We start from the raw sequence: 23,811 nt of genomic DNA, 5'->3' as shown, positions 1-23,811 counted from the left end.
TTCTATCCCCCAAATCAGTTATTTTCTAAATCATGTTATTCCTGGCATAGTTGGATGTGGGTTACCCTCACAGATGGCAATTTTCATATATACTGTCCTCTTCTTTCTGAGGCTTCCTTGGATGTCTTTCGTCTTTTCCCTGGAAGACAGATCAGCTTGGGGCTGGCTGAACATCCCTTTCCCCCTGACGGCTCTGAGCTACAGGGTACCCCAAAGTGAGTATCCTGCCCTGTTCCCGTGTGGGCAGAGACCAACTTTGGGGAACATCAATCACAGAAGGGTGCTGTGATTGATGTACTCTTCAGGCATCTTCAAAGTGATCTTTCTCTGTCCTTCCCTCCATGTGTCAGTGGCCATAAATTTCAGTTATGTTTTGGGCACATCAGTGGTGAGGTCTCATCTTCATCAGGCTCAGCAGGACTCCACCAGTATATGAACATACCTGAAGTATGCTTACCCCATGGGAAGGATCTTTATTATTTTTCAGTTTGAAAAGCATTTTGTTGACAAATGCTAAGAGAAAGTTTGGTTTCTTGTTTGCACATCTACATTCCCTAACTGGCAAAAGAGCCATGATATACTACCATGAACACAACCATCTTGTTGACTAATTGCCTGTAAATTATCTCCCTCTGCCTTGTATACTCAGAGAACTGGCTTAGAGCAATTCTAAGTCCATAGGTGGTATAAATAATGTATCCAGTAATATATACTAATGATCTATTTCTTGGTTTTCATTGTAATAGGAAGAAATGTAAAAGTGCTATGCTTTTCCACCAACTATTTATGTGTTCAAAGGAGCCAAGTCCACTTCCTTTATACCTGTGAAAGCACTACATGATTTATTATTTTCCACTTCAAACCAAAAATAGACATTTACTCAGGAAAACTGTGCAGCCAAACAACTCCTTTATACTTTCTTTCCATTTTCAAATGGTCAGCAAAGAGCACACTGATTCCACTAAGTGAACTACAAACTTAAAATGAAGTTGAACAGAAGTGACTCTTGATCTCCTTGTTTAAGATGCTGTGTTGTAGGCAAAGGGCTAGTTTCTCCTCCAAATCATACCTCTGTTGTGCTTTCAAGTGCATACTTTCTTCTAGAGGAGAAGTCCAGATCAAAGAAAGTACTGAGGTGGTCAGGAACAATCCCTGGATGCCCCACAGATGTTACTTTGCTGGAACCAAGGTCGAACACTTTGTGATCTGCTGTTTACTACCAAACACTTGGTGAAGTTGTGTTTGTAATTTCTATACTGTCTAAGCAAATCACTCATTCATCAGTTTTGGGACAGAAATAGAAAGGTTAGTTTGTTGGTTGGCTGGTTGGTTGGTTGTCTGCCTGGCTGGCTCTTTTACCCCCTTAGAGGTAGCACTTGGGCTCTGAGCAGCATCATTAATCACATTGTCACTGTCCTCTGCCAGGGAAAGGAGCTGGGTCAGGGCTGGGGCCCATCTGGGATCTGCAGCAGCCCTTTTGAAGACTCCGTGTTGAAATACAACCTGGTGGCACTCCTTGAGTCCCCACTAACAATTTGTTGCTTACCACCTCCCCCCTTTTGCCTAGCTGCCCAGCAGACTCAGGGGCATTCACTAAGTTGGAGTCTGGAGGCATGTTTACCTCCATCCCTCCCACTCTCCAGTCTTCCTGTGTCTTCCCTTCAAGCTGAGGTGCCATTCTGAAGTGTTGTGCTGCATGATCTCCTCATTAAAGAGAATCTCGGGCCTCTGTAATGAGTAGATCCTGTACTACAACACTTCCAAATGGCAGCTCACACTAGAAGAAAGTTGTTATTATGTCTGCCTTTCTGTCTTGCGACTCCCACCTCTCATCTGGCACCACAGGCTCTCTGCTAAGGGAGCCAGAACAACCCCATAAAAGTTGTTTTTTTCTCCTTTTCAGGATTATTATTCTTTCTTGCATCATTTTAGAGCTCACAAAAACACTGAAACTGAAAAGTAATTCTGACACATGCCAGACCTCCCTGGTTCACTATTTGCCAGGCAAGCATGCAGTTCGAATCAACAAGGTCAAAATCAGGTGGCTAAAATTTGGAGGTAGGCTCTTAAGCAAGAGTCATCCCATATCTACTCAAAGGCCACAATGTTTTAGCTGAGTTCAACGCTCCCAAGAAAAGAACTTTTAAAAGAACCATGAGTCCATGAGTCTATGACTGGGCAGAAGTAAACCCCTTGTTTGTCTCGGCGCTTTGCCAATCAAGAAGTGCAAGCAGAAGGATGCCAACATCTCCCACAGTTGCTCCAGGTCTGGTGCTTATCAGTGGTGCCCATGAGCCAGAGCCGCAGCCTCACTGCCAGACCTGTCTAAATTCCCAGGGAAATTCCCCAGACCATTGCCCTCTTGAAAATAACTCCATCATCTCCTTGAGCCTCCTGAACCTCCCATCCCACCTGTTTTTTTATCCTCCTCAATAGCTGAAGAGACCTCCACAGTTGCTCCAGATGCCAAGCAGTAAATAAAAGAGCAGAGAAAAAGGAAAGGATTCTAACATACCTACATTTGGCTGAAAAATAATTCCTCCAACGTGTCATCATTCATAATACAATCTGGGCAAGAAGCACTAAATCACAGGGATTTATAGACGCCTGAAAAGCCTGCAGTAAAACCCTGCTGCAGCTTCGTGCTGTGCCTCCGCGAGGCAGCACAGCCTCGGCTACAGCACCTGAAGCAATTCAGGACACAGCTTTTCCCTCCTGTCCTGTTCTCAAGGTCTCAAGCCTGCTTGTGATACTCCAGAATAATACGCAGCATTCTCCAGGGTAGTACAGGTCAGTTCAATAATCAAGCAAACTTTAATTTTTACACTGAGGATGTATTGAATCTTTTAAGTCATCTCTGTGTGCAAAGTCTAAGGCAGAGACTGGAAAATCAAAACAAATGCAATAAATACAAAGATCTCCAGATAATTCCCATCAAGTAGGATTTATTTCATTGTCTGTTTTCAGGCTGTTGCCTTCAATTTTAAAAGCACAATAGCATGAAAGCATAATGTTTTGCTTTTAGGGGCTGTTTTTCTTCCATTCTGTTTCTTACAATTTTCCCAAATCTTTAATCTGCCTATCTTGAAAGCCTCCTGTAAAAAATTGCTTTTGATCTAGCCTGATGCAGTGGCAACTAATATATATATTTTTTTCTATTGTTGTTAAATCAAATACAAGACAATGACTCAACTTTGAGGAAAAGCAAAACTAATGTAGGAGGCAAATGCTTGTGAGTCATATCAGTAGAAAGGGAAGGCCTGAAGTGATTTGCTCCTATTTTTTGGGGGATTTGCAAGTCAGGTGAGAGCCTGTCAGCCCTTCCACTGTGCAAAACAGAAATAACAGTGCAGCAGAACTGGGGCAGCTTGAACACCAGGCATTTTCCCTCCTGCTTGTAGGGTGCCCTATGGGTTGAAAAGGTTCCTGCCCTTGTTGAAGTCACTTAGACCAGTGCAGCCTTCCTGCATGGTGACCCACACAGACACATCTCTCTCCCATCTGGGCATCCTTCATGTCCTGTCACACAACCTGCTAGGAGTCTGGGCTGGTGGCAAGCCCAGGACCATGCAGAAAACAGCCAGATCTGGGTTTCTGTGTTATGCTGTGCCTTTTCTTTGGCATCTAGGGGGCCAAGGTGAGACTCTCACCTCAGTTTTGTGTCCTAATTTCTCTTGGCTCATCTAAAACCAGGTCAATAATTGTGACTCAGTTTTCCTGTGTCTAAAAAGATGATAACTCCTGTTCTACCAGGACATAATGGGAGGTTTTAATTGATGATTGTAAAAGGCATTACGATCAGGAGAGAATAATTGCTTTTGTGAAGGTTGTAATTAGACACGTACCAAGAGATACAGCTGAACATTAACCACGATGCTCATTTCATCTTATTCTTGTATTTTAGCTATAAGCATGAGGGTGCTAAAAGAGCTGTTCTTACAAAGGCAGCTGCTGGTTAACATGAAGCTTAAGAACTTGGCTAAGCTGAAACCTGCACAACCACATGCAAGTGATGTTAAACACATTGGAAATGAGAGAAAGCATCGTGTGTCACTGAAATATAAGAAATGAGTCCTGACATGGAGCACCTTTGGGGCCAGACATCTGTGGATGGAAAGAGAGTGAGGTGGCTGGCAGCCCCTGCTCCAGGAGGATGATGCTGGAGAGGCTCCCCTGGCTCTCCTCAGCTGTGTGTCAGCTCAGGGGCCAGCGCTAATCTGATCCAAGCGGGGATTGTGCAAAGCTCATCCGACTCAGGCTGTGAAATCATGCCCTTGAATCCTAATAATTTCTACTGCAATCAGCTGTCGTGCCAGGAGGAATTATGATCTAAAGTTGGGCAGGGGGAAGGAACAAGCTGACACACTTTTATGAATCCCAAATCCTGCTTTAAGGAAAACTGGAAGACTTCCCATTTAATACATATATATATATATATATATTATTGTATACAGCATGTTCTAAAAAGTTCTTTGTGAGACAGAAAGGTTCGTATTTATAAATGTGATAACACTGGGAAGTATCCCAGCATTATTATAAAAACTTGAGAAAAATCAAAATGCATGCAGGGGCTTTGGAGACATTTTCAATGAGAGATGCAACATAACAATGGATTTTTGTACTCATAAAGGCTTATAAATTACCTCATTTTAAAAGAGAATATTTTAAAAAATTCTTTTCTCTGCACACTTTTCCACTGATTTTTTTATGCAACAGTTAGAGTTTTGAATTAAAATTCAAGTTAAAAAAAAAAAAAAAAAACCAAAAAAACCCAAAGGCATACATTAATCAAAAGCAAAATGTGATTTCATCTCGTATTGCTTCTCCTTTCTAATCAGGATGCTATTTGCATACTTTATTTTTCCAGCAAATCATGCAGATTTGTGACTGTTTACAATACTCTAGACTGCTCAGATAGCTGCTCTTAGCTTTTGGTAGTCTCACCACACGGTGGCAATATGACTTCCACCTTCCTGAGAAGGGCTAAGAAGGTGAGTTGCATCTGATTTCCTCCTTCATTACTTCTTACTCACTCTAATGATTATATTTGTAGGTGGCAATTACAGGCCTCTGAGTTTCTGCTTTCCATTTCCTCTATAAATTTAATAGAGTATTGTTAGGTTTATTTTTCAAATAAACTCTGCAACATTTCCAAGGAGATTAAACCCTGCTATATAAGGGTTTTTCTTTTAGCTAATGCAATCTTGCTTGTTTCTCTGATCTATAATGAAGTTTTGAAGACGACTCTGGACTTACTTCTTTTTGCCAACACATGTTCACATCCCTTCTGTATTAACTCTTTCTCTCTGAGATAGTGCCTCTCTCATTCAGTCTTTGTTGCTTGTGTTACCACACAGATTTGAAAAAACAAACAAACAAAAATCCCTTCAATGTTTTAAAACCAGCATAAAAATAATACCTCAAGCATAAACAAACAAACAAACAACAACAACAAAAAAGACATATAGTTAGGAAAAAAACAGTAAAAGATTCAGCCTGGAAGGGAATTACAGATGCATAAGAAAATGTGATGCATGAGAAATTTACAGATGTTCTAGGCAAGACCTCTGTAAATCACAGTGAGAAATAAACTAGTAATGCTTCTTTTTAAATGATTGTACTAATGAGAAAATGAAAAAAAATAATCTTTTACTGCATCATTTAAAAATTATTATGCAGAGAGCATCGAGACCTGAAATATGATATAAACTTTTTATTCTGCATTTTTGAGAATTGTTAATACTTCTTAGACTGGAATATAACTACTAGCAGGTATCAGCAGGAAGGTATCATTCTCTGATGCTAAGCCCAAACATCACAGATTTAAAGTTTAATCATCTATATTCAAAAATATAATGCTATGAAATTCAGTAGAAACAATCAAAAAAACAAACAAGCAAACAAAAAAAAAAACAACCAAGCAAAGTCTTGGAGTAAAACTCTGAGAAGTTTAAGGAACATGTGCAGTGGTTAGAGGTATCAACTTCTGCGTAATCATATAATTTTCCTTATTTAAAGGATAAGGATCTAAAGGAATCTAAAATGTACATCAGAGTGTTATACATACTAGATGAGACTGTAAAGTGTGAATTTTACATCCACTTTTCTAGCACATTTGTTCCCTACATAAATCAAGGGAAATAGTTTTATTTTAATAGGCTGGAATTTAAAAACTCTGCCCAACAGACTGCAGTGGCTGACCTTTGCTGTGTAATCAATACCGGGGAAAAAAAAAAAACAGGAGATATTTCTGTAGTGTAGCTTATATCCATATGGCAATCTTTCATGGCACAACCATCAAGGAGTCCTGGCTACTTCACAAATAATGTTATGAATAAAAATACTGAGCACTTGATGTAGTTTTAGAACTACAGAGTGCTTCCACACTCATTAAAATCTAAAAAAAAACATTTAAAAGAAAGACTCTTTCAAAATCCACAACCGAGGAATTTCTTAATAAGCAGCATTTTAAATAATTATAAATGAATTAGCATATTGAGCTCTTAGCATTTTGCATTGCTGTGCTGTTTGATGTGACTCTAAACCGTAAACTAAAATTTTCTGGCGTAGATTGATGGGCAAGAACTTCATGGTCTTAAAACTCCTTATGACTGGGAAATAGGACACAAATTTTCAGTCATTTCCCCCCCCCAAAAAAAAAATAATGAAGGAATCTAAGCAGAATTATCTGGCATGCAATCAGTAGCCAAGATGGTAGCACAAGCTGGCTGAAAGGTCTGATGGTTTTGCACCAAGAGCTGCAGGGTGTCTGCAGGCAGCTGCTGTCCCCAGCCTGGCACACAGCAGCCAATGCTGGCCACCTGCATTCTGCTACTTACACGTCTAAGTTTTAAGAGGATCTTTAAGATATACTATTTCTTCCACTTTTCCAATTATGGTTACTCTCTGGCATAGTTTGCCCTGTAGACCTGTATCCACTGAGGGCTGGAAAACAGCTGGTGCGGGAGCGAGGCCATATGGTAGTTACTTATAGTGACATAAACTAATAGAGTGTTGAGGGTGATATAACCCCTGGATGCTTTATCTTCCAGCAACTGCTGGCATGCCAATCTGACTCTAAAGATCTGCCCTTGTTCTTTGGTTCTCCTGATCCAGAGCAAAAATCCAGGTATGGCTTTCTCCACGTGCTGGTAGGTGTCAATGTGGAGCTTATTCACTCCAATCTGAAAAATATACTGTATTTTGACCTATAATACCCATATCCTCATGTACAAAAGGTGACTGAGGTCTGCCTGGTGTAGAGCTGGCATCTTGACACACATCTTAAACCCATCCCATTTTCCCAGAACCAGAACTTGAGCATCTCAGTTGTTGTCCCTCATGTAACGTTGAGCACAGATAGCAGTGCTGGAGGTTGCTTCTCACATGCAAAGATTTAACCTCCTGCCTGTTCTGCCAGAGGAAACTGCCGAGTTCAGCTCTGCAGGGGCACTCCTCAGCCCCTGCCTGCCCTCGGCAGGAGCTCACCCTTTGCATTCACAGGTCGTTGCCTCCTCTGCCCTTCTGCTCAGAGACCTGCTCCCACTCCTGGCTGTTTCCAGCTCATGTTAGGAGCTGGAGTTGCAGGATTTTTCAACACACTTTATTGCATTCTTATTTTTTTTTCCCCATTAGAAAGCCTGATGTGTGCAAATTATGAACATATGAGCTGACTTCTGTCATTATTTCTGACTTTCTTTTGATTTTGCTACATTTATACAACACTGGATAGGTCAGACCTCTAGTAAGGCTCACATTTCTCAGCAGAATTTTCATCCGTTTCATGTAGCTTTCACTAGCTCTAATTTGGACAGAATAAATTTTTCTCTCTCTCTCTCTCTCTTTTTTTTTTCCTTTTCTTTTTTTTTTTTTTCTTTTTCCTGGCACACCGTCTTTACTCAGGCCAAAGATCAGTGAGACAAAGAGGATAACTACTTAAACAGCCTGTAGGTTTTCCACTGGCCCCTGAATTTTGATAAGCAAGGCTGAACCACAGAAGAATCAATGTAACAAGGAAAAAGATACAGAAATTTACTTTACAGGTCAAATTGATGGAATTATTCAATAACAATATTTCTACAGCAGCTTTCAATTTTGGCTGTTCTTCTTTCTGTTGCTTTAATCACTTTGTGATTGCAGCACTTTAAAAATACTACGCTTGGATCTCTCCTTTGAAATATGTTTTTTAAACAGAAAAATCATGGAGACCCTCAGAGAAAGAAGGGGGCTTTCAGGGGAATAATGAGACAAATGTAGATGTGCTGTGACAAAGAGCTCCACTCGCTACACGTATGTTGTATAAGCAGTGGTTATGTGTGTTTACTTTACTTTGTATAGATGCAGGTATTTTGTACCATCTGAAGGGATGTTCCAAAAGCTTTTACAGTGACTCTGTAATCTCAGAGTCAACATGTGTAACCGCAAAGAGATCAGAAAGATCCATCAAAACTACACATAAAAAGGTATAATTGTTGGTCTGGAAGAAACCCAAAGACATCTTCTAATCCCCACCCAGCACTGAAATAGTGATCTTTTATCTCTGCAACCTATGACAAAAATGTGTCCAAAGCATTCTTAAACCCTCCCAGGACAGAGATTCTTACAGTGTCCCTGGGCGACATGCCCTAACAGATATATTTCCCCCCAGTATTTATGTGAAATGTTTTTGTGCAAATTAACATGATTTTTTTTTAATCTTCTACAGGATTCTAGAGCTGGGAAGACTGCTATGTTTGTCTCAGCAACCAAACTCAATTCTGCCAACACAGAAATGATGCATTTTTGATTTGTCCACAGTTAACCTCAACACGTAAATGCATTCTCCATGTTTTATCATATCAACCCACTGATACGACTTTATGGAGGAAAAAGTCATATCAGTGGCTCAAAAACTCCCAAAGCTCTCAAAATTGAAATTGTTTGGTTTTGTTTTTTTCCCCAAGAATAACGTCAATTTAAGAAATTTCATTTGCAACTCTGGCAGTGGACACATAGCAGGAATATTGCAGCACCTCCCTTGTGTTCATCACTCTGATGAAGATCTGGAGCACCGCTATGAGCTTCCACAGTTATTCCAGACTTCAAATTAGCATGGTGTACTTCAAAATCTATTCTGTGATATTCAAATCGCTAGTTTACTAATTAGTTACTCAAAATGCCACCATAATCAGAAAATGGGGACACAGATCCGAAATACAGTATTTAACCCGAGGCTACTGTAAATGACTTTGGAGCAGAGAACCAGAACTCACACACAATAAGAAATCTCTAATAGTTGTGTTATACAACTTTTAACACACCATTTTAAAGAAATATTAGGCTCAGTGATGCTGTATTTATTTGTCGATACCTACCAGGTGCTATTTTAATACTTTTATACTGATCTACGTATTTTATGTGTCAATTTTTCATTTTTATTCACATACTTTTGCTTAAGCAGAACAGTAGCTAACTAATCAGGTTTAATTTGATTGCAAACTAGGTCTCTTTTTTCACATAAGGTAAATATGAGCTAACTGTATGCCTGATAAAGTACCAACAGTAAAATAGCAATGAAAGAGAAGAGATTCTGCCACAACAGTTGGGTAAAGATTTGTGGGAAGCTGAACATCTCAGCTAAATCTGCAGAAATCAAAAGCCTTAGTCTGGATTTAAACTGCTCTAACTGAACACAATTTGTGCTCTCATGTTTTCTGTATTGACCGCAAATCTATTTTCAGAAAGAGATTCAATTAATTTCATAATCTCTTTAATCATACAGCCAAGCAGACCAATTGCAACTCAATATTACCTTTTCTTAGAAGATTAAAACTCTGAAAACAGCAATATATGACAGTTTTATTTTGTTGATACTGCATGTATATAGAAATCATCCAATAATAAGACAAAAACAAAACAAAATTAACAACAGCAACACAAAAACAATAAAGAATGAATTGAAAGACACTGGAATAATTGAAATAATTAATTGGGAGACATTGGAAGATTTGAAAGGAAAGAGAAAAATCTCCCTAAAATACTATAAAAGCAGATCAGATTTATTTAGAATCTCCTCTCTGGCTGTGTCCAGGACATCTAGAAGCATGATACCTCGAGAACGAGATACCTCCAAGCTGTCACCACCAGTGGCCATCAAGGAGGGGTTACTGAGGAAACAGCCCACATTCAGCTTAGCCACAGCTTTTAAGGAGGTCTGAATTCCTTCCAGTGAAGTGTCCAACATATTAATATGATGCCAAGGGAAGCCTGGAGGCTCAAAGCTCTTCCTGAGGAAACAACTTTTTAAGCAGGGCTTCTGGGAAAGGACGTCTTTGGTGCAAATACCAACATCCTCACTCCCCAAAAGCCTCTTGACTTAGAGTATTGGCAGCTGCTGTCTGACTAGCGATATCAGGATGGACATCTGGCTTCCTTCCACCGCCCTGAGGAGAGTGCTGACCACAGTAAATAATCTGTTTCCCTTCCAAAAGTCATCCTGAAGCCTGAATGATGGCAATCCAAAAATTAGAGGATGACAGGTGTTGAGTTTGGCTGGCAACCCCCTTCCAAACAACCTTCTACAGAAAGCGAAGGTTAAAGCCTGGGCTGGAGCTGGCATGGCTTACTGCAGCGTGGTGCTGGGTTTTGAAGCCAGTCCAGATAACAGAACATTTAAAAGTTTTCAGGAGCTTGCTGATTTCAAGGCAGGCGTTCACAATATGCATTGTAAACGGTTCAATTTTCTCTGACCCTAGCCAACTGAGAAGGGCCAGGAGCCCATCACCAGCGATGCAATCTGCACTGCAAGCTTCCCCAGGACAGGGAACCTCAGTCAAAACTAGAAGATAATGGAACTTCTACCAAATCTTTCATTACATGAACAGGTGAAATTTAAGGCTCTTCATTTTCCTTCTGTTTTAACATGGATAAGGCAAAATATTGCTGTATATAATTGATCTTCCTGGCAACAGAATTATTTACAGGGGAAGCATCCACTTCAAACACATGGCTGAGGTTAAGAACTACTCCTCATTCTTATGTGGTTGCAAAAAAAAATGGCCAGATTTTATGTACATGTGGTAGAAATCCGCATGAAAATAAAGGTGCACCAAAAAAAAATAGTCACCTACATTTTCAATAGACAGCTAAATAATGGCCAACTGGGAATTGTGTGCCTGCAAGTGCTACACAACAGCTGCATGTACTTAATGGGCAATGCTGAATGATGCCCAATATGCAAAACAGAAGAAAGCTTTCTATTTTAATACAGTGACAATTTCACTGAAACACCACACTGGGCTTCCTACTCTGCCTGAACAAGCACAGAAATAAGGGGAAAAAATTCCATGCAGCTTCCTCAAAAGCCCCAAATAGCACCAGCACATTCCTGAGGACACCCCAATGATTTTGGGACTCAGGGTGCATTTGTGGCACTATTTAAAGACATCTCCAAGTGCCCTCTGTGGTCCTTGCTCCTTTACCCTTTAATGGAAGATAATTAGGACTGCACATTTACCCACCTCCATGGAAAATTCTTTTTACCTGAAAATGTGAAAGTTCTTAAAAACAAACAAATGAGAATCACCATTCACTGCCCTAGTGATTCTTCACATCCTTTGTCCAAAAGGAGTCGTCTGCTTCATTAGTAGTCCCATTAGGACTGGCCTTTCTGTCTGTCTGGAGCCCTGGCTTGAGAATCTTTTTGATGAGAGATTAATTTATCCAGAGGTTCTTAAAAAATTCAGTGATGACTCAGACTAGTTCTTTATACTTCCTCCCCCCCCACCCCCCCTCCTCCCCTTTCCTTCCTTCCCCCAAAGCCTTGGAGCTGCTTACTGGGAAAGGCTAGGCTTATACTACCAGATATAAGAATATCTAATCTCCTCTGGTGACACTGAACAGGAATCTGGGGACTTGCTTGCTTTCAGTCTAATTATGAATGTCCCTTTTCAATTTGATCACCAAAGTTCCTGTTTCCAAGCAGAAGTTCAGAGTTCTCGAATTATACAATGACAAACTGGGCACACAGACAACTTAGGAAATTAAGCAGGGCACTATCTCAGCAGACTTATCTAGCACTTAACGAGTATTAAGACCATTTCCAGCTTCCCAGGACTAATACTTCCAAGTTTAAGAAATAAATCTACTTCAGTTGCTTGAAATACTATAAGCATAAAAGATACTTTTCAAAAGAAATGCTATTTATTTTGGCAGCTGTTACCGGGCACAGCACCTCTGAGACCAGCCATACACGTTCTAAATATATTCTCTGATTTTTCTGAGATGCTGATTAAATTATGGAAGATTTTTCTTTATTACTGCATTCTCTTTTCTCTCTTTGCACTGTCTAGAAAAGGAACAGAAACACTATTAGCATGAATCAGCCAGTAGCTTTGGGTATGTTGTTCCCACAAGCTCAAGGAGAGTTTCAGGGAAACGTATGGGAGGGGAAACTGGGAGTCTTTCACTACATCTTGCAGCAAAAATTTTGCAGTTTCATTGTCTTAATGATGATGACATCCTGGCCTCTCCCACCAGGTGTCACTGCAAAGTCATATAAGAGGATCTATTGGTGATAAAGCAAGATGCAGGCAGAATGAAGATTAATAAGACATACAAGTCACGGCTGAAGGAGTCTCTTTTCACTGCTCCTCTTGCTCCCCAGCCAAAAATAAAGCAGAGCAACACTACAATGCATTAAGCTCAACAGAACAGAGAACATTTGAAATGTTGGATACGTATAACTCGTATTGCATAAGAGTTTTAAATGAATGCCACGTGAGCCTCTCAGACATGCTCCTCTGTCTTGAGGATGAGAAGAGGTCCAGAGGAGACGTCCCAGCCACCAGGCCAGGACCAGGTCTGAATGGGAATGCTTGCTCTGAGATGATCTTTAGAGACTGGCAGGACAAATCTTTCTGATCACTCTGAGGGGACATGGGGCGATGAGCAACTCATGTGCATTTTTTCCTTTTCCAACCGAAGTCTCTCAGCCCCAAACAAAATGTGCCCAGAAGATCACGTCGCATAACAGCTCATAAAGGACCACTTTTACATCCGAGGGCACAAAGAGCAAGACAAAAGGAAAACAATTTCACAATCTGTGGATAGGATTAGCCCATCTGTAGGTAAAAATCCATCCTTCCCTTCCCATCAGTGTAGGGATGGAGCCCGCCTGGTGTCCTGCTCCCCTGTGATTTCCAAGCAGCAGAGCGTAACAGTAGAGTCGTGTCTGTGAATGCAGGCTTGCTAAAAGGAGGTCACCCCAGGACTTTAGAGCAGTGCAGCCCAGGAAAGGTCCCTGTACTGCTCAGCAGAGCCACGTAAAGGGAGCCTGAAACAGGCTCTGGCAGGATTCAGCATTTCCCAGGATACAGCATCAGGGAAACAGAGTCCCTCCCCTACACAAATGAACTGGATGAGCTTCCAAACTGCAGCACAGGCACATTGCATCCTCTCTGTGTCACTGAGCAGCATCACACAGGCAACCTGCAGCACAGCCCCTCTGCCACCCTGTCGCACAGCATCCAACAGCTTCCCCCTGTGTCTGGTAGCCAATGGAGACCCTTTAATTACACCACAGCAGAATTCATTTCTGTCAAATTCATTTCTGTAACAGAGCACTTAAATGAAATGGGCTTTAGCTGCACTGTACTTGTTAAAATGCATAATTCTTTTAATAAAATAGTACATATATAAAGTATATATAAATACCTCTTATTTTATCACTTTGAAAATACTTTGTACTTGCCACCACTAGCTTAAAAGTTATCTTTAAGCCTCGTTGTTCCTGAAATATGTGCTCAAACCAACATTGGTCATATAGCAAACAGTGAAACATAAAGAACTCTTTGCTGGTGCTATTTGTTTAAACGTTTAGCTGGTTTCAGCCACAGAACTTTAAAAGCTCTCTTATAGGGTATCACTACATTTTAGTATAAGCATCTATCAGGCACAGCTCTGAAAACGTTAAGTCAGAGTATATGAAAACATTGTGAATGCTTATTTTAGTAATAAAAGCCATGTTTAATCTATGCTTTCATGTTTAAGTAATCTATGCATCAATCTATAGCCTTCCAGCTAAATGCAGTAAGTAGATTAAGCTCTGATTGATTTGAAATGTTTTTCACTATATTATCAAAAGTCTACAGATCAGCATAAATACCATGAAGAATTTTTTTTCCCCTTTGGCAGATTTACAAAAGCAGAGCTTAACTTGAATTGAAATGAACTCCTGCATTTTTACAGGGCAAGAAAAAGAAAAAAAAAAAGCCTGTCAAATCTCCTCTAGTTCTGCTCTGCTTCTGGACTTAGGAAAAAATGTATGATTAATAGTACAGTGCATCTATTCTGTCCTGACATGAGCAATCACGTTATGAAGAGAAGTGTTTCCCCTGGGCCCACTATTCATATGGGCCGTCAGGAGGTACCCCGAAAGGCGGCACTGGGGCTGTGAGCCACGTGGTGCAGCAGGCGGGTGGCATGGGAAAAGGCAGGGGTGGGCTGGTGGTGATGTGCTTTTAAAGATTATGGCTAAAAATGTTTAAAACTGGCTGCCTCAGATAGAAAACATAAATATTTTTATTCACTTTTTATTTTTTTTTGGCAATGCATTTAGGAAAAGCGAGAAGCAGGTCACGCACCGTCACAGCAAGCACCAGGCGCTCTGGGGAGACTCGGCTGCTGCTGCTGCAGATGATGGTGAACTTCAGCAGCTAAAAGAGCACCCGAGGGGAAAGCTAGGCACTGAACTTGCTGTGATCTTGTTTCAGCATTTCTCGCAGCTCCTTCACTGACTATCTGCTGGAGGTGGCTGCACAGATGGAATGAGATTTCCGCATATGCTCAGCACCCATCCCAAGAGTGCACTGAGATGGTAGCGGTGCAGGCAAATGTGGGGCTGAGCATCCCACCTAGCTTTGTGAAGGAGACCCAAGGGAAACATCTCCAAACATCAGCGGGGATGGGGGAAGATAAAAGATAGGCTCAGGATGGTAAATTTTGATCCTTGCTCAGATCTTAAACAATTCCAGTCAGGTGAATTTGAACTTACATTTTTGTTTGGTTATCTTCCTAGAAGAGTAAGGATCCAAGAAATGGAGACAAATATTGCAAAATATTTGAGACAATTTGGCAAAATAAGGGTGCTGGTCAGCAGAGCACCCCAGTTTCAGCCTTGCTGACCATGACACCTGAATTCCCAGACTCCAGTAGGGATGTCATCCATCTCTCCTTGGCCCTTGCCACCTATCACCATGCAATACCTAATTTCTTCTGGGATCCTTCTCTATCCATCCATGCATACATTCAGACTGCTCACACATGGATGCTGTGGACTGATCCGATCCTGCATCTCCACAGTTTGTTCACACCTCTGCCACAAATCCTCAGTCCTGACTCCAGTCCCAGCTTTACCCCTGTGAGGACTGCACAAGTGATGCCATGCAAGAGAAGGAGCTCAGCCTGCATGGTCCAGCTCTGGATTAGAGTTCAGGTTCTGCATCCATCACGCGTCTCACATTTCCTGTGGGTCTCTCTCTACATTGCTTGTGAAGTAAGACAAGTTTTCATTTCAACATAAAATGTATGTACTCATACTCTGACATTTTCAAAGGGATGTTATGTCATGACATCCACAAAACTCTCAGGGAATGACAGGATCAGTGGTCTTATTCCATACATGCTGCTCAAAGAGGTTACTGAACCTGGCCTGTTATATGCAGACAGTATTTGGTTCATTTATTATCCTAGCACATTAACATACATTAACAAGTAAGTTCATTATAAAGGACAAACCTAAAAGTCAATGTCAGCCAAGAAATTGCCTGAGCAATCCAGTAATTGAATAAAACACGTGTCAGCAAAACACAAGTGTCATCACAGGCTTGCCAGTGTGCTTGGAGTTCACTGGCGTGACAAACTTCTCCTGTCAGTATGCTGCTGCATGCAAGACTCCATAAGACCTTATGTGCCAAATGATGTTTATCAGCAATAGATGGGTACCAATATGCTCACTTGACCTACAGAGTCAAATAGGCCAGCCCACAACTTCAGCAACAAATTCAGAAATAGAAAAAAATAAATAAAATTAGCATTTTGCAACTTCTTGGCCACTCCCCTGCTTACAAAGTGCTCTGCAAGGAGTACATTAACTTGCAAATATTCTGTGGTACAACATCAACATACGTTTAAAAGTAATCTAAATGGGTATCAGGGATTTCCACCGATGTGTTTGATTGGTTTGAATGCTGATAGTTTCTCTTGGGCATGATAAATGAAAGAGTTGATTTTAATTCCCTCATTTTCAAGCCCAACAGCCCTGACTTAGCTATGATATAGGATAATTTGAGGAGGACTTCATATTTTAAAAACCAATTGATGGTGAATGCTATTTGGCAACCTATTCTGTTCCATTAAGGCTCAAGAAAACTAGAAGCAACCAGCAGGGCTCAGTTAATAGGCTTGTCTGTTGAGGTAAGACAGATTTCTCTGAGTGGCAGTTTTGGGACCTGAGGGAGGATGTTCTGGGACTTGTAACTTTAGGGAGAAACCATGTCACACTGACAGGTCCCCAAAACAGGATTCTTGGGGAAAGAAACTGCTGGCAGCATCAGCCAGCAAGAGAGAGGGAAGCGTGCTGTGTGTATGTGTTCTGTTATATATTTTAATTTTAATTCTGCTTGAGCATTATTGTAAAAGGCTATTATGTTCTCTGAAAGAACAGAGGTGGCTGCAATCTTTTCTTAGGCTAGTAAGCAGGCAAGATTATTTTGCAGCAGCTGCTCACAGACATCTAAAGAGCCATTTGCCAGCCGAAAGGACCAAAAGAAAGTAGTGCTCCAGCAATGACCCTCTGCCCCATCCAGCCTATTTTTAAGGGAAGAAAGGCAATTACTGTGAGGACCTGTCTGTTTTAAGAAATTTTTTAGCTGTCAAGATCTAGGCAGCTTCCAGAGCCCACCTAGGGCTGTGGCAAACAACCAATCAAGTAAAATTGTTTCCTAGGTTCTTCCCTTAAAATAAAACCACTCTTCCCCCCGCTTCTGTCCTTTCCTGTGATTTGACAACTGGCACGTCTCTGAGTGATTGCAGGTGCCATTAAATAATGAAGCAGCTCTGTTCATTAATGCTTTGTGATTTATTACCTCTGGACTAAAGGAAAGAAAAACAGCCTGAAAAACAGAATTCTGACATCATTTCACATTATTTCCAGCCCAGCACTTCAGACAACTGTTAGAATAGCAAATTTTCAGCTTGTGGTCCACCCGTCCCCAGAAATGTAGTGCTGAACATCCAATTCCAGACAGTTCTGTAGATTTAGAGTGTAACTTAAGCTCATAACTAACTGCTGCCCTAAATGTTGTGTCCTACCTTCATATAGCCAGTCGCTGAGCCCATTGAAAATAACACCTTCCTTTCCTGTGGAGACCACTCGGATGGCTTGTTTCCCCACATGGGCACAGTAATAGATGTTATTCTCAAAGATAAATATCTAATTTGAAGGGAAAAAGAAAAAGAAAACAGCATTAAGCAGTGGCTCCATTATAAAATGTTGCATTTTCCTTTTACAATAATTGGCAGTATAAAAATCACATAGCACATTTTTATAGCATCTTTTGTCAAAAAAAGGTTTTCCACAGCTTGCCTCCAATGCCATCGACTAATAGAAGGATGCTAATTTACAACAAGATGAAGCCTTGGTCCTTCAATATAAGCTTTATTTTTCTTACTCTTGTCTTCATTTCAGAAATTGAACAGTTCAATGAGGGCATGAAACGAGGAACACCATCTCTATGGATTTTCAAGAAGTGGGCAAGGACACGGCAGCAGTTTGCAGAGTTGATTTTGTTGCTACATGGTGACTAAACTGGTTATTGGAAACTGTGTGTTCCTTGTTTCCAGTTGCTCCTGTTTCCTTAAAACAGGACCAGCAACCTATTACACAATTTTGTGTCCAGTTTTAATGGAACTGCAACAAGACAGCATGTGCTGCCAGAGTGGGGCAGCCTATGGGACTGCAGCACATGGGGAACAAAGTATGGGAAGATGGGGGTTTTGGCCAGGGACTGCGTGCATGGGACACAAAGGGATGCCCTAGACCTCTGTCCCAGCCACTGTCCCCAGCTCTTCTTCCTGGGGATGATGACAGAATCACAGAACTGCAGGGGTTGGAAGAGACCTCCAAGATCACCTGGTCCAACCTCTTAGCAACTCCAGCTTGAACAAGAAATGAGCAAGAATGTATCAATATAAAATTTTTATCAATTATAAAATTTCAATCCAAGATTGTCAAGGGGCTAACATCAGTCTCCCAAATGTCTCCCATTTATTGTGCGTGTTATTAGATTTCCTAGATAATTTTTTTTGGAATCAGGCAGTTAATTTGGATATTTAATGGTTGATGAGTAAGCAAAGTGAGCAAAACTTTAGCTAGCCATTAAAAATAATAATAATAATAATAATAATAATAATAATAATAATATTGGTCTATTGTATCAGTCTTCATCATCTGCTTAGATGCTTGAATGTCATCCATAACAAACAGATCTTCTCCTCTCCTCCACTCAAAGAGAACTGCATCCTAGTCTTGTTTTTAAAATATTTTTAAATTCCATTCATACTGCAAAGATGTACTGTAGAGGGCATCAGGAAACACAGACAGACTATAAGACAAACTGTTAATAGAGTTCAGCAGACGTTTACAGATGGGTATTTATAGCCTTGGAGATATTGGAACAAATGTTAGGTGTCTGTACCACAATACAAGAATGCAATTTCTCATGTTACTCTCATGAAACGATAGAATTGGGAAAAATATTTACTTTCAACTCCTGTTTCACATCCTATTACAGTATATGTTTCACCTAAAGATGAGCTGGAAAGATTCCAGAAGAAAATATAGGACCTAACTTAATTTTGCCAGCTGTTATTGAGGATTTGCCTATGGTTAAAAAGGATGACTGGAACTGTAACTTTTTTTTTTTTCCTACTAGGGCTTCTAAACTAAGAAAAGTTGCAACCTTTTTTTTTTTTTTTTATTATTTTATTTTTTATTTTTTGAAAGTAAAATATACATTGTAGAAGATACTACATTCTCTTTAGTACCTTAATGTTTAGTAAGCAGAGGATCCAGAGAAGGGACACTGAGTAAAGAATTTAATGTGTTAACCAGCCTACATGGGAGGGTTGTTGAAACTTAAATGCACATAAAATTCAGGAAGGCTGAGCAGAAAAGTCACTTTGAGAAAAATGCTAGGTTGCTTTTCATAGTCAAAAATAAAAATCAGTATAAACAAAAGAGCATCAGTAGCAGCAACACCAATAATAAGAGCAGGAGTCCAGCTAGGAGGCTGAAGAGGGGCAGGCAGCATAGGATGGCTGCAGGGACAAGGACATTGCTTGGACAGCCCACATCACACCATCCTGCTCTGCAGCTTCTCCTGCCACAGGCAAGGGTCTGCACTCCCCTGTTTTTATATGTTCAGTGTCCATGGGAGGCATCCTGAATAGTTCCTAACACCTTGGTGGCACGTACTGGTAAAACTGCGAGGGAAACCTGGACAGACTGGGACTCAAAAAACCTGTTCTCAATTCTTACTGCACCTTAAAGATGCTATTGACAAACCCAAACTTCCAAGTCTACCCATGTTGTGGGTGTTTGGGGGTCTCTCCTGCAACAGGCACACAATCAGTGGAGTTATTCAAGTGATGTGAACCATTTCTTGCCCAGCAAAGGAAGGTTTTGCAGTATTTTGTACTGCCTTAAATTTTAAACGAGTCTACAGGAAAAATAAATAAGGTAGAATGACAACCTGCTCCTGCCCTTTGCTTTGTAAAGCGCTGCAAATGTTTCCTGTCTTCACTGTTTTGTCTTTCAAAGCTTCATTGCACTAATCAGTCTGCATGCAGTATCTGGTAGCTGCAATGGAAAATAATATAGTGCTTTGACTTCAAACTGTCTCCTGTGTAATTCAGAGCCAAACTGCAGCACCTCATAGAGAATTTAAAATTATCCTCCTAACTACAGAGTCTTGTACCCTAAAAATGTCAAGCATAATCAAGATAAAGGATAACTGAAGCAGCACAAGGAAGATTTCTGTGTAATGTATCTTATAAATTAAGAAAAAGCTTTTGAACTTCAGTTATTCATCAAAAAAGAAATGTCTTTGGATTACTTCACAGTCTGGGTTAGAAAGATATCAGATGATTTTATGAAATACCTTTATAATATTTTCCACTGTTTTGATTTTATTACATTAAAGTAGTACTTTCTATCAGAGAGTCAATCCTTTGAGCTAATTAGAGAGTAAGAAATCTGTATAAAGAAAAATAATTTAAAAAATATATGGACATCACTTTCACATTATTTTATGCTTCCTTTACATATCAGTCCTGTAATAACATAAAATGAAAACAGAATGGGTCAAAGGAGATAACTGCAGGTTGAGTACCATGCTCATTTTCGTTATGACACATTCAATGCAGAGGAAAAATTAGATATTCAGAAAGAAGTAAGAAGAACAGAAACATCCCTACATAGACTGAAGAAGCTAAAATAGTTAATTCTGTAGAATAAACAAGTAAGTCATGAGCTCCACAAGCAAATGAAGATGGGACAGAAAAGAAGAGAATGTTGTTTTTGCCCTTTATTATTATTATTATTATTATTATTAACCAAAACAACACAGAAACCAATGAAAGTTAAAAGAGAGCTTTTTAAAGAATGGATAAAAATATTTTTCCCACTGAAAGCAGAATTAATGTATGGAACTCCTTGCCACTGGATGTAATAGAAGAAAGAATTTCCTTCTCTTCCTGCTGGATGCTATAAAAGCATTATATATATATAATGATATAAATATGTCTTAACAAAGATAACTGGAATGTCCTTTGGGACTAAGATTTTTTTTTTTTTTTAATTTATTCATTGACTCCCAGGGTAATAATTTCAATGTGGATTTTGCTGTTAGCTTTATGGTGCTCAGGATATCACCTGAATTTTTCAGCATAAACTTACAACCCCCTTAGCCTCAGGTATCAACACAGCACTAATTTACTAGGGCTGGGAAGAAATCTCTGCCTGTTTGCAACTTACATTAGAACTGATTACTGCAAGCCATTTGACTTCCTTATGTGACACAACTGATACTGAAGAAAAAAATACTAGGCTGGTTAAACAACCAGCCTAAGCCAGTAGGAGAACTTTAAGCCAAAGATTAAGTATTTATCCAGTAAAATAAATTTATCCAGTAAGGTAAATGTTTAAAATAACACAAAATAAACTTAATCCATGTAAAACATACAAGAGCTGTAACAACACTGATTTAAGGAGGACTTATTTCAAACTGTTTTTTCTTTTTTTATGACTGCTTAAAGGTTTCTTAAGTATTGTTCTCTACCAAGCCAATCCAGAGTGGTAGTAAATAATTATGATGCAGTACTGCTATTTTTCAATGGTTTAACTTAAAAACTTTTTTTTTTTTTTTTTTTTTTTTTTTTTTTTTTTTTTTTTTTTCCTGGAATCTAATGAAAATAATCTCTTTAAAACCACTGCAAAGGTCAGAGTGGCCAACTATTTTGAGCAGAAGGATATTACATCTTCTCTTCCAGTTATTTCACCCTGCTTACTTCCAGCCAAAAAGGTGAGTAAGGTTCCTATTTCTTCAAGACCAAGATAAAATAAGTTAATACACATTAATCTGTATTTTTACTGCTTCTATTTATTCTCCAGCTTTCAGGTAGAATTATGAGTTGGTGTTCTCTTTCTCTCATATTTTCTAACACAATATAACTTGTCACGTAATGGGCAACATCACTCAAATGTAGCATCTCCAACCATAAAGTTAATAGCTCAGTGCCTATTAGCTTATTGGTACATTGTAGAAGCATGAATGTTTTCTACATGTCAGAAGACCTTTTCCACTGCCAGGTCAGTCCACAAGATTTAACCACAGAGAGTAGTTAACATGAAAAGTTTTTCCATTTCACATAGAAAGTTTTGTCAACAGACCTGGTCTTCATATACAGACAAGCACAAAGATTTCTCTTGAAACTGTTTTAAATTACAAATTGGCCAAGTTTCCTAATAGTCTGAAGTAAACAGTCACACAAAAAAAAGGCTTGCTGAGTAGGGAAATATAGCTATAAATCAACATGCTACTCTTTCTCCATCCAACATAGTGTTTTTCATTGTCTACTATTTTTAGTGTTAAAACCTTCTTTTATTTTCAGATTGTTGTTTTGTATTGTTTTGTTTTTCCCTCTATACAGAAGTTTGCAAATAAACTGTCAAACCAGTTTACTGAGGGAGTATTCTGGCAGAATAAATAAAATAAGAGATTCATTTTAAAAATCTAAGAAACACTTATATTTATTTTACAGATCAGTAAATTTCTTTTTGTAAAGGTAATTATCTTTGGACTTCACTGTCCTAGGTGCTGAACAAATGCACAGAAAAGACAGTCCCTACCCAACAGCATATCATCTTCATAGTGATAAGCACTGTTATGTCCATTCAACAAGTGAAGAAAAAAAGTAGAGACACTGAAGACAAGACTAAATTGCTCAAACACACGTACCCAGAGTTGTTTTAAGCCCCTTCATTTATCTAAATCATCTTGCAGATAGACAAGACACATAGGAAACCTGTGCTCTCCTGAAGACCATCTAGAGGCCACATATATTTAATACTATTCCTATATATAAGGCAAATCCAGTTTTCAATGTCACATAGGAACACTGGGAAAAAACATGAGTCAAACCTGGACAGTTTGATCTCTATTCCAATGCATTAACCATAAGATCATCCTTACTATTATTATCATTTCATATCAGGTAGACTATTATAAGCTTGTGAATACTTGAGAGAGAAGCAATCTAAAATGTTACTTGTCCTGTTATGAACTCCATGTTCAGCTGATGAAATTATTTGCAGAGTCATGGTCAGCTTCAACAAGATACTTACTTGAACTCATAATATTTCCTTCTGCAAAGGCAGAACTGCAGCCACTGTAACATTTGTTTTGCTGAAATAGCAAAGAAAAATGGTTCTCGTCTGTATCATACTCTGTACATTTGCCAGTACACACTGGTTGGAATCAATCCTGCCTCACCTTGTATATGAGTTTTTGTCACCTTTTGTAAATATGTGGTTCCAAAGGCATGATCCAGTCTGTCTGAGATGCCAAGTACACTCAGCAGGGAGATGCAGGTGCCAGCGAAGAACTAAAGGAAGATAAAATATGCCTAGCTCCATGGGATTCTCCTTCTCCAGCAGCTTTGATGGCTGTCTGTGTGTTTCTGAGTCCAAATAAAGTCAATCAATGCAGTCCGTATAAGTTACGTAACTACCACTTCCACTGAATATAGACAGCCAACAGAAAACATTGGGTACCTTCATCCACTCAAGATCTGTCCCATTAGCTCTGTGATGACAATGGCAGCACATGCATGCTCCCAGCTAGTATTGCCATAGTGCTAGGCTTCCTCATGCACACCCTTCATCATCTCTGAAAGCCCTCTCCTGCTGCAGGGAGGAACAACCCCAACTGAAGGACTGTAGCAGATATTCGATGGTTATCGCTTTGATGCTGTTAAAATTAGACATGCTAAAGTCTTTGGTCTCTTCTACCTACAGGTCAATCACACCAAATTTCTTAAGCAGCAGGCACTCATTTCTCCAAACAAGCCCAATGAGAATACACATGGGTAAATGAATGTAATCTCTTGAGGTAGATCCAGACTTCTGCATGGTTAATCAGTCCTTGAATGAAGCAGGCCTGCAACACTCCCTGGGATATAAACAGGGATTCTACTACCCCAAATCATTCTATT

General features: G+C 39.7%; 1 protein-coding gene across 5 annotated transcripts in view; it reads right to left on the bottom strand.

Annotated features, from left to right (window-relative positions):
- DPP6 (dipeptidyl peptidase like 6) overlaps window positions 1–23,811 on the bottom strand; it is a 549,348-nt gene that overhangs the window by 67,160 nt on the left and 458,377 nt on the right. For all 5 annotated transcript variants that reach the window (XM_068673426.1, XM_068673428.1, XM_068673425.1 and 2 more), the window contains exon 8: window positions 17,350–17,470. In XM_068673426.1, coding sequence (XP_068529527.1) covers window positions 17,350–17,470 — 121 coding nt within the window. The remainder of the gene's footprint in view (window positions 1–17,349; window positions 17,471–23,811) is intronic.

The sequence above is a fragment of the Anas acuta genome, chromosome 2 (genome assembly GCF_963932015.1).
Source record: "Anas acuta chromosome 2, bAnaAcu1.1, whole genome shotgun sequence".
NCBI classification, from domain to species: Eukaryota; Metazoa; Chordata; class Aves; order Anseriformes; family Anatidae; genus Anas; species Anas acuta.
The sequence above is the reverse complement of the archived record's forward strand: the minus strand, read 5'-3'. Positions and strand labels throughout refer to the sequence as shown.